The sequence below is a fragment of the Sphaeramia orbicularis genome, chromosome 19 (assembly GCF_902148855.1).
Source record: "Sphaeramia orbicularis chromosome 19, fSphaOr1.1, whole genome shotgun sequence".
Lineage (NCBI taxonomy): Eukaryota > Metazoa > Chordata > Actinopteri > Kurtiformes > Apogonidae > Sphaeramia > Sphaeramia orbicularis.
The window spans coordinates 21,020,729-21,035,732 of record NC_043975.1 but is presented as its reverse complement, the minus strand read 5'-3'; the positions used below and the strand labels follow the sequence as shown (position 1 = coordinate 21,035,732).

The following is a 15,004-nucleotide window of genomic DNA, read 5'->3' as shown; positions in this document are numbered from 1 at the left end:
GGAATAAAACGCTCCACTCACACCTACGATATTATTAAAATCGAAAGACTAACTTCATAAATTACAATATGTTGAATAAAATTTAACTTTTTTTTTTTTGCCCCTCACCTTGTAAATACAACCGAAAAACTCACTTATAAAAACGACAAAAGATTTCGGACAGCGTTTTCAGTTTTATTGAGATTTCCAAATGTAGCATTCCATATTGCTGACATTTATAGCATCACTTGAAGGCATCATTGCCGAAAGGAAGAGGGGATCAACCAATCAGAGCTCGACTTCTTCCGTTCATAGTGTTACACAATTAACGAATTATCCACTAGGGGCGACATTGCATCGTCAAACAAGCTGGCAGTTAAAAGTGTTTGGATTTATTTTACAGTTAAATCTGAATATAAGGTATGTGTTGTTAGGAAGATACTTCACATTTCTGTGGTTTACTTTTAGTCACAAGCACTGAAAGACTATAGTTTGTAGCTTTGTATTGTAAAAACTAAAGCGTCAGGTGTCTAGTTAAGGTTAGCGTGTAAGTGTAAATTTCAGCGTAAACATGTATGAGCGACGACAAAATGTTATGCTAGTGTGTGTCAGTAGGACGTAAATAGCTGAGTATAATTCGAGCCAGTAGAAGATAGATGGTAAACAGTCACCAACACTACTTCCTGAGTTTAGGGAAGGGGCTTGGTCCCGTGCCTGCGCCCCGCGAACGCGCATCAAATTAGCATCGATGAAGTTTGTGCGAACATGGCGGATTTCCTGCCGACCAGGTCCGTGTTAAAAGTTTGTCTACCCGTCTGCCTGCTCAACAGCGGCGAGGGGGAACAGATTAGAAAGTCCAAAGAGATCGACAGATGTCTCTCCCGGGAGAAAACGTACGTGAAACGGCTGGTGAAGATCCTGCTGTTAGGCGCTGGCGAGAGCGGCAAGTCGACTTTCCTCAAACAAATGCGGATCATCCACGGCCAGGACTTCGACCAGCAAGCAAGAGAGGACTTCAGAGCCACTATTTACAGCAACGTTATCAAAGGTAACCTCTCAGTTTACTGCAGGGACATTATGTGAGTAGATATACCTTTATGGTGCGACTGAAAGGCCCTAGAAAGGCGCTTAAATGGATGGGAAAGTTTCCACATCTGTTGAGCAGGGCTGGGTAAGAGGACATACATAAACAGTCTACATCTGCTGTCGGCACACCCATATGAACCATGTTCCTGCTTAGATGTCCCTCTCACACTGTTTCTCACTTCATACCCGTTACACATTTATTGATTTATTTATTTTTTTACAGTAGGCACACACATGCTAACACTTTCAAATGCCACAGGCAGCTTTAGTTGTTGCTCAATAAGTAGGGATGTAGCTAATGGAGGGTAACACACCACTGTATTGAGCTGTAAGGTGTTAAAACAAGCAAGAAAAATGATCCACAGCACCCCTACATAGTTGAAACAATGCTTATCAACGATTCAATGTGTTAAACTTCTCGAAAGGGTGTGTATAGCAGGGTTTTACGTGCAGGTGATGACTAGAACAGAAACTGTCATTGTTCTTTATTCATATTCTACTGGAAATATTTATGAATAATGATACAAACTTAAGACCAGATCATTAGTTTCATTATTGCTTGCTTGTGTGAATCATTTCGTTTTTTAAATAGAAAATAAAATTTGGAAAATTTCCCATAACTCAAAGTGATAGAAAATCAAAACCACCAAATACTCCCTCATATTAACTTCAATTTTTCCATTTGTCTTTTTTTTTTTTTTTTGCATAAATTGGACTATCGGTGATCAAAATCACACTAAATGAATTGCTCTGTTACCTGATCTGCACATCACATTTGTAGTCATCCTCCTCTCTTCTTCACCATCTCTTGCCACACAACACAGTCTGGTTTGACAGCAGTGTTGTGTTGTTTTGGTATGGAAGCAATTCAGCTACATCTCTTGTCTCCCTTCCACTTAAGGCATCATTTTTCGAATACTTGCTCCTTTTAACATCATCTCTTTTCGTGCTCTCCAGGTATACGTGTGTTGGTGGATGCCCGGGAGAAGCTGCACATCCCGTGGGGCGACCAGGACAACCAACAGCATGGGGACAAACTTATGGCATTCGACACCCGGTCAGCAAAGATGGCAAGCGGCCAGCTGGAAACGTCTGTCTTCTTGCAGTACATGCCCTCTATCAAAGCGCTGTGGGAGGATTCGGGCATACAGAACGCTTACGATCGACGCAGGGAATTTCAGCTGGTAAGAAGATGCATAAACATACAGGATCTCATTCATATTCTTTAGGTGACTCTCACCACTGTTAGATTTAGGACTGTAACTAATGACCATCTCAAAAGTCAACTAGTCAACAACCACTATAACGACTAGTCAGGTTACGAACAAAAAAAAAACAAACAATGGCTCTTACATTCATTGTATTCATTGTGGCAGTAAAATACTGTAGCGTCCAACTGGACATCAGAAGGACAGACAAGGGTTTATTCCACACTAATATATTGAAACAACAGTATTGGTTACTGTCGGCAGTAACCATGTCGAAATAACAGAAAGGAAAAATGAATGGGAAACTTAACTGCTGGCTGTCTCAGTCATCCGCTCTCTGTTTTCCTGCTCACACCTCTCTCGCACACACTGGCTCACTGGCTCCGCCCCCATACCATTCTCATCCACTCACCTATCCATCATACCCCCATACACAGTGCATTACAGTCAGTAACTGCCGAACTTTCAAACAGTAACATTAACAGAACAGTTACTGCAGGGACACTACAATATATTTCATGTCTCATGTTTAGAAGTGACTCGGTCAGAGCAGTAGGTTGTTGCGGAATACACGTCTACTTATTCTGCAAAAAGCCACCCATGGCTCCTGTACTCTTCGTAACACTGCATAAATCATGAAATTGTCAGACAAAATTACTCTAAAGAGTAATGTTGTTACAGTTTAAAAACAGTTTAAAAGCTGTCATGATCTTTCTCATACACATACAGTAGTAGGCTTGCTACTAGCATGGGAGCTAATTATCTTACAAGGTGTGTCTAAATCTTCCAAAACGAGTTTTCTCTGCAAATGTTCATCCATAGCTGAAGTGACCTCATGGTATGCCTGGCTCAGCTTACATATTTTACATGTGATAGTTTTCTTGGTTGTGTCACATATGAAATGTTCCCAAACTTTGGACCGTTTATTTCGTGTTGCCTCTTTTCAGCCGGTTTTGACCGCTGCCCCTTCTGTTCCTGATCATTAGTGCACATGTGCTGTCAGTACATCAAAATTTTGGTAGAAGTGAGATGTCTCATGCTTAGCTACTTCAGTTGGCTACGATGAAACATTGTTTAGCATGGAATTGCATCATGTAGGATACACACGATGACATCACTAAATTAGTTGTTGACTTATTTTGCCGTCGACTAGTCATTGCAGCCCTAGTCTCAAGTAGCTCTTTCATGAAAATTGCAGCTGATACAATGTTAAAGATGGCAGTAAAAATCGAAAGTGAAACTAATTTTCTTCTTCATTCATCCTCCCTTTCCTCCTTCCCCGATTGTCTCGCGCTCTCAGTCGAGTTGTCAGACATGTGATTTACTCAGCTTCCTGTTTACACCTCTCCCTGCTCCTTGTATCTGAACTGTCAGCATGCATGTTTTAACGCACTGACATTTACCCTAGAATACCAGCTGTGGTCGAGTGCACGTTCACGTCCTCTCTTGGATTTTCTATTCGCCTGCTGTTGCTCTCACATCCTGTTGTAAACATAAAAAGTACTATCTTACACTTGTATTTTCTGTGATCTGTCGGGACATATGATGAACTTTATCTTAGGGCCATTTATTTATGCAGGAGAAAACCAGACAAGTGCTCAAATTTTCGATCAGAGAAATAGGAGATTTTTTTTTTTTTTTTTTTTTCAGTCAGTTGCATAAGCCTCAACTGTTCTCAATGGTGTTTTGTTAGCCTCTCACACACCCGGCTTGTTGGTTATTGTGTGCTAGTTGTGCAGACAGAAAGGGGAATAAGTGTGATCAGAGCAGGAATGTTGATCTGTATTTAAACAGCTTTATGCTTACCGGCTCTCTCACTCCGCATTATTTGCTCAAAAACACGTCTCACAAGCCTTAAGGTACACATATACAAATAATGACATATACACATGAATATGTGTATATAAGTGTGAACTGAGCATGTGACCAGTGATGATACTCACTCCCTGTACTTTAGTACTGATATTACACTTGTCTACAAACAGAATGTTGTAGTAGTGAAACTGTACCAACATTGAGCCACTAATAAAGAAAATCAAGTCAAAAATGTTAGTTTGCTATAGCTTTTAAGATGCATATTGGGTCAAAACTCCTGAAATGCCAAGAAAATGGGTTTTACTCAAAAGGAATATTTTTCTTTAAGCTCTAGCCTAGTTTTAAATCAAAAGACTGTCTGTATATCAGCATGCATTCATTTTTTCCCCAGTTATTTTTTATTGAGTTTTTTTTTTTTTTTTTACAGCAGTAGTGAAAAAAAAACTAAACAATAGGAATTGTTGTTTTTATACAGAACATATACAAAACACACATACAACAACAAAAAACAAATCCAACAGCATGCATTCATTTTAAGATTCCTCCTAATGTTACAGATCTATTCTATGTAAATGAACTGTACATAAACCCATGTACATATGTAATAACACTTTGTCATATATCCATATAACACTGTAACATTAGCCAACCAGCACTTTTGTCATTTGTTTTCCCGTTTATCTTTTTAAAGTATAAGTTAGATTTAGAACATTTTATCTCGAAATCCACTCATTTCCATAACATTGTAGATCAGTGTTATCAGTAGTCAGCAAAAAACTCACCATGAGATCATCTTTTGAACTTGGAATGATAGTTATGACAAAAATATCTCCTCATTTTGTTGAAAGATGTGGTGAATGTTTGTTAGCATACTTTCTTTTGTGCAAAAATGCTTGTTAAATTTGAGGATATTTCATCTCATTTCAGACCTATTGATTTAATAGGATTGAATGTTTTTAGATGATCAACATTGATATGTGATACTAAGCAGATTGGAAAAGATTTGATCTTTTATTTCCCTTACAGTGACTAGGATTTTGGTATCATTAGAAAAATTGATTCTTTTAATAAAGTTCAAGACTGTTCAGTTTTAATAATGCAGAGTATTTATATTAGGAGATGATATAGTTCAAATAACATGTAATTTAATAAGATTTCCGTCAGGGTAAGCTACTCTGAGTTGTATTGCTTTATTTAACTAAAAATGATGCATTTTTGCCACATTTTGATTCTATTAAAATATGTAGAGACGCTCAACACAATCCAATGAAGATGTGCAATACCAATCTCATGAATAACAGGTGACCTTGATTTTTAAAAAAGCATTTTGTAGACAAAAAACACTGTCTGTTGAAGCTAATCTGGTGTTATATCTCTCCAAAACAAAAGAGAAACCTCAGCAGTTTTTCTTTCTCTTCATCTTAAATAGTACTGCACCTTATTCCAATAATGGTTAATACTACAATATTAGTAATTACTGCAATGTAGTACATTTTCTCATCTACTTTAGTAAATAAGAGAATAGATCCCTGGTAAAGGACTAGTTTACACTGTCATATTATACAGTATATTGTCCTGTTGTTCATGGCTAATAGATATTGATTTGAGGATACTGAATTACATACTGTAGTCAATGACTTGCCTCCGCTTCTAATCCTTATCTTTGTGCTGTTCTCTCACACGTTTGCAAGAATGAGCCATAAAGTCTTAATTTAATACACTAAATGTTCAATTTGGTTCTTTACACCTGAGGGTATTGTCGTTCCAAAAGACGAGCTCCCCCGTTAACACAGAATCTCATAAAAACTGAAGGGAAAACAGCTTCTCTGTTGGGAACTATTAAAATTCTCCCTGCTCTTGTTAGCGAGGGCTAATTTGTCTGTGTGCCAGTAGATACAACTCGTTGTGTTTTGACCCTGCTTTAAGTATTTGCATCGCAAATCACACATGCCTTCAGGCTTGTGAGTGATTACCATTGAAAACACATGTACACAGTGGAATCGCACATGGCTTTTTTCACTTTGTGTAGTACAAAGTTCACCAGAAAATTCACCATAAAGATTTTTCCCTCCAGAGTATTTACTGTCATTTTGCTGATGCTTCCTAATGACATGGCATATTTAATTGGACATGAGAAAAGGTGACAAATAAACAAAGATCTGCCTGAAATTTTAGTGTTTTTTTTTTTTGTTTTGTTTTGTTTTTTCAAGTGGTCTGTGAGAACTGAGCCAAATATGAAATGTTTCACTTTTTCTTATAGACAGTGAGCAGATGTAGTCAGGTCAAGCTCAGCGTGATTACTGTTCTTGTTTCTCTTCTCCTTTTTTTATCTGACTGATTTTGGACGATTTCAAAACCACTGGTTCTCTCAGATTCTTTCTGTACTCGAGCAAAGCCAGAATAAAAGTGTAGTTCACAGAAACATCTTCTTTGGCTGCAGTTTTTAGCTCCACACTACTCTGCTCCTCCCTTGTGTAATCTAAGCCTTGCACACATGTCCAGCGTGCACACAAACGCACACACTCATACACAAACACACAGGTTTTTCAGGTCAGGGTAGTTTTGTAAAGATCAAAAGGTGAGTACAGAAGCTTACAGTGAGGAAAATGGCTGGAACGTTGCGTGAGACCACAAATCCAGGTCGTACAACTACTATTACTGCTGATAACATCAATTTTATTGAAAAAAAAAAAAAAAAAGGCACGTTGGTGTTTTTAGTCATAAATGCAAAATAGATGCAAACAATCTGCACAAAAGGCGTGGTACATTACAGTAAAGAGATAGTGGATTACAGGAAAGCCAAAGGGTAAGATGGGTTTTGTTCTGTGAGCTCAGCTTTTAGGTTGTGCAGCCTACAGGACACACAGATAGAGGAATGCTTCTCAGTCTTGGCAGCCTCATGCCTGGGCTTGCACTAATTGCACATGAACACCGTCAGAACGGTCTAGAAAAACACACACGCAGGCCTAGCCACAGTTGTGTATACATCAAAGACACAAACACGTGTCTTCTGCAGTGACAAATACATCACATCCTGCTTCACCTGATCAGCGCATATTCACACAGATCACTTGAAAAAGAAAACGTCAGCGAAAACAAACCGATTACCAGCGGTTGCTTGTGAGGCAGCCACTCTTCCCTCCTCGTCTCGGTATTCATACTCCTGAGATTGCAATAAAAGCTGTCAACTGTAATTCAAATGCACTTTATGATGAAAATGCCATTTTTCTGAATTGTATAGAACTAACAGGAATTCTTCTCCTATCCTTCTTCAGGGCGAGTCAGTGAAGTATTTCTTGGATAATCTGGATAAGCTTGGCGAGCCGGTAAGTTGTTTCTGCCTGCACTGATTGTTATAATCAGTCCTGTGGATGTAATAGTTAATATTGCGACATGTCTAGACGATTTAACAGCAAACTGAAGAAACAACATAGACAGTAGCTCAAAATAAAGAAATGCTGACTAATGGTGTGAAAGCGTCTAATTAAGTGACCAGCGGGACATCTATGTCTTTGGCAAAAACAGACTCAAATGGAGTCTATTTATTTGCACTACGGCTGGATGATTTCAGTATAACAGATGAATCACAGTTATCTGGCCTCTTACATCTACATAAACCAAAAATAAAACATGATTGAAAAGTAGAGTCTTAATTTAGTTTAGTTTAGTTTATTGTATCGTGGACAATCCCAATTAATTAACTGTATCAATAACAGTAAAAAAGGGGCAGCTTTAGCCAACATAGCTAGCATCCTGCTGTAGTTCCTGGCCTAATGACAATGGGCAACCTAAAAAAATAATATATTACAGCACATTAATTAAAAACAGAGAGTTAAGACAGTTAAGAGACAAGATAAATCAAAAAAGATAAAAGAGAACAGGGAAACATCAGTACAATCATACAGAGACAGCATATATAGTCCAAACATACAAAAGGAGCTCATACAATATAATCACACACAATACATCAGCACATAATGAAAGACAGAGATGTAAACAGACATCACATATGGACATACAGCATCCACAATCATGACACAAATAACACAGAGCCATAGGTTAGTGTGTAAACTGTACACCATGTATAAGCAATATCAAATAACAGTAACAAAAAGAAAACATGCCCATTTGCATTAATTGTTCTCTGTGGGTACTCCAGCTTCCTCCCACTGTTCAATGACACATACTTAATAGGTTAATCAGTCAAAAAAAGTCAGGCATATCTATATGTGTGTATGTCAGATGTCCAGAGTCTACTCTGCCTTCGCCTGTTGGTTGCCAGGATGGGCTCCAGCCAAGTACTAAGGGTTCAGAAAATGAATGAATAAAAACTTTTTACATAATATCACCACTCATTGGTAAAGACTGGAGAAACATTTTCACAATGATAATGTTACAGTCAACGAAACAAGTTACAAAATTTATGTTGAGCAAGAAGGGTCAATAAAAACAAAACTATTATACTTGATTAATGTGAAAAATCCCCCATATTATGAATTGTAGTTTGTTTTTCATTCTTGCTTACCAAGAGTCCAAATTGCTGCTTGTTTGTTTCTTTGTTGTAATATATTCATTGTTAATGTTTCTTCATTCATTGCTAACCAGATGTGATTTTTACATAAATATATTTTGACCCATAGTTAGAATAAAGAGCAATACACTCTCATTGTGTTTTATTTTGAGCAGAAAAAAAAACAAAAAACTATTAAAAGTAAGAATCGTCTTTTTGGTCTTATTACCCAGCCCTAATGTAGTTACATAAAACAAGCTGTCATTTGATTGTTGATCAACAGAAACTAAGAAACTTTTCAGTATAGTTTTTCACTTGATTTATTTAATTATATTTTCAGTAAATACTTTCACACAGAGCACTGCTGTCAGGCAGTGAAAAATCAGCATTTTATGGATGTAAAAATCCCTGTAACTGTTCCAGACCTATTGTTGATTTGTGTTTCAAACTGAGTAAAAACAGACCAGTGATTCGCATATCATGATAGGTACAGGGTTTCCAAAAAAAAAAAATGCATTCATTAACAAAAAGGAACGACTCCACATGTACACCAAAACCACATAAGTTAAATAATGTCAACATTTCAATCCTCTTAAATGGAGAGTACAACAGCAGGTATTTTCTCAAAAATGTAAAAGGGTAGAAGTGGTAGGATGGTGCTCTTTATATGGTCAGATTAGAGAAAAACTGAGCTGTATTAACTCAAATATATGCTAGAAACATGACTATTTTTATTTGTATTGACGGGATGAATTGACCACACCTTCCGTCATAGAGCTCGTGCATAAATATGGGTGTGTTTTCCAAATAGGATCCAAACATTGTTGTCAGTCAACTTTTGCAGTTTGGAGTTAAGTGTTCCCTGTTTTGTATAAAAAGACAATGAAGTGAAGGACAAATTGTTGAGTAGCATCATAAAAACATAGATAATGGGTAGCTTATGTCACTGTATATTCACATGTATTTTTATGTTCATTAATCACACATTTGGATGCATTACCTTTGATTATGGGAATTATTGATAAACCTTCCTTTGAAACCACCATTATGCAGTTACTTATTTGATTTTACTTTTCTTTGCCCACTCACAGATATTAAAAATCCTCATCCATTCAGTACAAACACATTTTAGTCAAATACAAGTAAAATCAACGTTGTACAAATTGTATTCTTTGGACTTATACAAGTGGGCATGTGTTTATAGTGTGCTTTTTGTCTTGCCACAGAATTATCTCCCCAGCCAACAGGACATCCTGCTGGCCCGTAAACCCACCAAGGGCATCCATGAATATGACTTTGAGATTAAGAAGGTACCATTTAAGATGGTGGATGTTGGAGGGCAGCGGTCAGAGAGGAGGCGCTGGTTCGAGTGTTTCGACTCGGTCACTTCCATCCTCTTCCTCGTCTCCTCCTCCGAATACGACCAGGTGAAAACCCCCGCTGTGGCATCCCATTTCCACTCACACGCCTGCACTCACTCACTTGAGATAAGGGGCACATTAATCGGTTTGTTCTAGTAGATAATGTTTGGTGACTTTGATAAGTTGTTATTGCTGTGTGTGTGTGTGTGTGTGTGTGTGTGTGTGCGCACGCTCCTTTTCTGTGGATATGTTGGACAGATTTCCCAAAATCTAAGTGAGTTTCCCTAACAATATCAAATAAAGTTAATGGATTAAGCAAAAGGCAAAAGAAAATATATTCCGACTGTCTGAGTCATGGGTCTTTTAAGAGTTAAAAGTCCAATAAACTGACTTTGGTACCCAAGTGAATCTGAAATGACTGTTTCTACTAAAACAGTGACTCGTGTCACAACCTTAGTATATGTCAAAGTAATGGCCCTATTTTTTTTTTTTTTTTTTCTCCTGTAATGTTTTCAGTCAGTGAAGATGAATTTCCCCACGGGGACCAATAAATTAAATCTAAATCTAAATCTAAATCTATTTTATAATTATCGACCATCAAATAGTCAATTGAAGTAAAGTTGATGGATGTTAAATTGACTGGATTGATCATTCTATAACAAAAACTACAAAACAAACTAACATGGAAGCAACAACTATTAATGAAAACTATACCTATGTAAGTGCTTTGAGATGTGGGTTAACATAGCATCTCACAATAAATAAGAGCTAAATAAAAACAAGTTAAGTGTTTCTGCTAATGTCACTGTGCAAGTTGAGTGACATTTGGGTGTAGGACAGTACATGTAGTTCGTGGTTGACACCAAAGTTATCCTTTGTACTTATTTGGCGGTGTGGATTAAGTCTGAAATTATACTCATAAATCTCAGATTAAGTTCTTGAAACCTGCATGAACCCTGTTACTGTTTTGAATATACTAATATGAATATGCTGTACTACCTCAAATGATCAGGTTTCCAGTTTCTACAAAAGGCAAAGTTAGATGATTTTATATTTTTAATCCATGTTTTCAGTAAAGTCGCAGTTTATAATGAACAGACACATTATTTTCAATCATTTTACAATTTATGTTACAGATAATATAATTGATGTATGTATATCATATTAAAACATATAATAATATGTGTCTTATATAAGGTAAGACTTTAGGGATCCCAAAGTGGGAAAATGCAAGTATCTCAGCAGCATTTAAAATGGAGGGTGACAGTAAAGTGAGCATGCATCTATGATATTTCTATCTCTCTATATATAAAAACCTAGTGTAGAGCTAGCATAAAGTGATAAGTAATCTATATAATATTAAGATCCTGTCATAAGTGGCTCCTCTTTCACTATGTAAAGCTTCAAATTTCAGTTGATGTCATTCTGTCATGAATACAAAGTGTTTAATGAACTTATTATAAACAGATCAAACCAAAAATAATAATAGCTTCACACTGAAAATGGCACAGGTCAGATGGGAAGTAAAGTTTGGGCATGTTTGTTGGCAACTGCTTATGAGTGTTTTCCACATTTCTCTCTGCTGTATTTTTGTTGTTGTGTCTCTTAGTACCCCAACATCAGTACTGGTTGTTGCAGCAGTCGTAGTTTACTCTCCTGTGTGTTTTACCAGGTGTTGATGGAGGACAGGCAAACCAACCGACTCCGTGAATCACTCAACATTTTCGAGACCATTGTGAACAACCGTGTCTTTGTCAACGTCTCCATCATCCTCTTCCTCAACAAGACGGACCTGCTGGAGGAGAAGGTGAAGAGTGTTCCACTTAAAGACTACTTTCCCGAATACACCGGGCCTGAGCACAGCCTGCCAGAAATCCAGGCGTTCATGGTGGAGTGCTTCCGGACCAAGAGACGCGACGCCACCCAGAAGCCGCTGTACCACCACTTCACCACGGCGATCAACACGGAGAACATCAGGCTGGTGTTCCGGGACGTCAGGGACACCATCCTCCACGACAACCTCAAACAGCTCATGCTCCAATGACCCCTGTCATCCTGTGAAAGTAGAGGACCTGAACGGGGACAAACCACCCCTTGCTCCTAAAGAGGACTTGGGACAGGCCAGCCTCAGAAGAATCTGATAGCACATTCTTCTTCAGCCGTTTTTATATTAGTTTTTACTCACCTCTTTTGAAGAGTCAAAGCTCCTTGTTAGCCCAGGGTAAGGTAGGAGAAAGGAGTCCGTAGGGCAGACTGTTTGTGGTAATTATGACGGGACCAGCTTGGATGTCGGATGCAACCTGATCCCTGCTGCCTCCTCTGGAGACTCTCTTCTGGCCTGAGCACTGCCTTACAGCACAAGACTCACTGGAGCTTTTCAACTTACAAGGTGCTGGTGCTGGCATCTCTCAGCCGTGGAAACAAGCAAAACATTTTACAAACCAGGCATGTGGTTGTTTCACTAGATACACGACCAAGAAAAAAAAAAGACATAGAACAAGAGCAACCAGGGTGAATTTAGTATGTAATCAAAAGTCAAAACATCATGTAGGGGAATAAGACAAGACTAGACATCAATTGAAAACTAAGATCACCTGAAGGCATTTTGTTGATCGTCTTAAACGTCCAACTTTCAGAGCTTTTTGCCAGTTTGTGTCTAGTCCCTGCAATCACCAAATCAAAATCCACTCCATTATTTTTGTTGCACTAACCTGTGCTGCATTGTTGGGGCTTCATCAACCTGTTCTGTCTTTGGTTTTACTGTATTACAGCACTGTTCCTCCTTGATTCTTGGCTTAAAGTGCCAGCACGGAGCCAACGAGGACTAACCGACTCACTGATGGCTGGAGTCGCTGTTTAATACAAGTTGTGGTAATTGGCTCCAGCACCGGCACCTTGTTTGTGGAAAATGTTAGAAAAGGGCAACTACTCCATTATTACATTTATAGACATCATCACTGTTAACTCCACTGTCTGCGCTGATATCTGTTGCCCCTTTTCCCACTAACGCCATTTGAGGGTTGGTTCGGAGCAGGTGTCTGATCTTCAACCAGTTCTTTGCATTTTGACAGCCAAGGAAGTGACTACCAATAAGGTCAACAAGGTCCAGACCAGTAAAAACACTGTGCTGGTCTAGAACAAAGAACCATGTACATCAGGGACTTGGGGAGGATGGTGTCATAACCAGTAAGGTCATCTAAGACTTTGTAATGGCAATAGAAAAAACAAAAACAGAGCTGGTATAGTGCCTAGTCTGCCTAATCCAAAGAAAAACCAGAGCCTCGCCGTCCATAGCTGGCAAAACAAGCAGCATAATGTCCTCCATTTTCACACTAGCACTGCTGGGAAAGCAGAGACATAAACCCTGACAGAATGACTCCCTAGCTCTTGGAGAAGTAAACCGGTTCTTAGGTTTAGAAGTTGAACCAACTGCAAACCAGAACTTGTGCTAGGCTCATGTTGGTGGAAAAGGGGTATGTGTGCTGAATGTCAAATCCAGTTTCTTTAAGGTTTCACAAAGCATTTCTATAATGGGTTTTATTAAATCTATAATTTGCCCTTGGTTATTTCTGTTGTTCAGAGGGCAGATTACATTCCTTGACACATTAGGTAGGTGTGCCAAAAGTGAGTATGCAGTCTACTTTTTTTTTCTCAGGGTTGAATCAAAACCGGCATTTATTGTGATGACTTTGTTGGTGAACAAAGTAATGTAAGCAGAGCTGTGAGCCTCAGCCAGGCCTCAGTACAGTTAGATGGGCATTGACTGGTACTGTATCCCCCTGGCATTGACCCCTAAATGTTGCCTGACCTTTCTCGATTTCCATGTCTCTGATTTTAGATGCCTTGTAAAGGGACAGACCTCCCCCTGTTTGCCTGAATGATGAATGTCTGTTAATAAATGTACAGAGACTTGCCCTACATGTGCAGATTGTCTGAAAATACTGTATCCAGCATAGCTGTGGTGAGATGTAACCCATGATGTGAGAATATCTGTGTTGGCACTGAGTTGCGACTCCAGGCGTTATTGAAAACCCCTTTTGTGCTGTTTGGGATTTCCCTTTAAAAGTTATTTTGAATTTGCAGAAAAAAATGTAGAAACAAAAGCTGCTGGCAATGAATACCTTTGTCTTCCACTGTATTCTGTAGTGGGCTGATCTTTGTTAGAGGACAACTTCCAGGCACTGTTATAATCTGTGTTTCTCTGCCAAATCACACCAAGCTTTCATGAGACTGTTCATATCAGCAGTCTCAGTTTTTCTCCAAAATAAAGCTCTTGTGAGCTGCTGTTGGCTTCCACTCCTGGCTTTGTACATACTGTAATCTGTTGCAATGTAAATAATATTCAGGTTTATCTCCTTATATGTAAATGGTTGTAGAATGGCATATTTTTTTCCGTTCGTGTTTCAAATCACTGCTTTTTCCAATGAAAATAATCTGTGCTTAGATTTATTTTTATGTAATTTTTTTTTTCATCACCTTTTGAAATTATTCCTGTGTCAAGACTCATGCCACTCTAACCCTATCAATAAAATACACTTTTCTAATGAATGAACTGCAGCTCGTTTGTCCATGAAGCTGTTTACATTTTAGGCATTTTGGATTAATTTTAACCTTTATTCACAACCTTTTTTACTTTATCACGGTGCAGTCACCATATACTGTTTTAATAGTGAAGCTGACCAAAGAGCCAACACTGAATTGAGAAATTGTACAAAATCTACAATTCTCTAATTGTAATATTACAGACTTCATCTTGGAGGTTATCATACTATCACATTATCATAATAGTAAGTTGTGATGGTTAATTGCCGGTAGTTAACACTCAATAACAAAAGAAGAGGACATTTACAAGGAAATGCATCTTATGTAGATACATATTGCTTTGGAAGTCATCAAACCACTAAGGATCTTCTGTCTAAAGTCAGTAGAATTTGATGGAATATTAATGTTTCAAGGTTTTTTCCCTGCATCACATTCATAATTTGCATAATACTTGAGGAGAAAATGCATTCATAACATGACTTATTATTTCTTTGACACACATC

The 15,004-nt window shown here is 38.2% G+C and overlaps 1 protein-coding gene across 1 annotated transcript; it reads left to right on the top strand.

The window, feature by feature from the left end:
* Nucleotides 1–545: 545 nt before the first annotated feature.
* On the top strand, nucleotides 546–14,511 carry LOC115410673 (guanine nucleotide-binding protein subunit alpha-13-like). Its single transcript, XM_030122419.1, has 5 exons — nucleotides 546–1,027; nucleotides 2,023–2,249; nucleotides 7,364–7,414; nucleotides 9,825–10,025; nucleotides 11,632–14,511. The coding sequence occupies exons 1-5, from the start codon at nucleotides 745–747 to the stop codon at nucleotides 12,001–12,003; spliced, it is 1,134 nt and encodes a 377-aa protein (XP_029978279.1). The 5' UTR covers nucleotides 546–744; the 3' UTR covers nucleotides 12,004–14,511.
* Nucleotides 14,512–15,004: the final 493 nt, after the last annotated feature.

Excerpts from the sequence above, each read along its gene's own strand:
- LOC115410673 (XM_030122419.1), top strand. The coding sequence starts at position 745 with ATGGCGGATTTCCTGCCGACCAGGTCCGTGTTAAAAGTTTGTCTACCC. Across the intron at positions 2,250-7,363 it reads GACGCAGGGAATTTCAGCTG|GGCGAGTCAGTGAAGTATTT; the intron begins GTAAGAAGATGC and ends ATCCTTCTTCAG. Across the intron at positions 10,026-11,631 it reads CCTCCTCCGAATACGACCAG|GTGTTGATGGAGGACAGGCA; the intron begins GTGAAAACCCCC and ends GTGTTTTACCAG.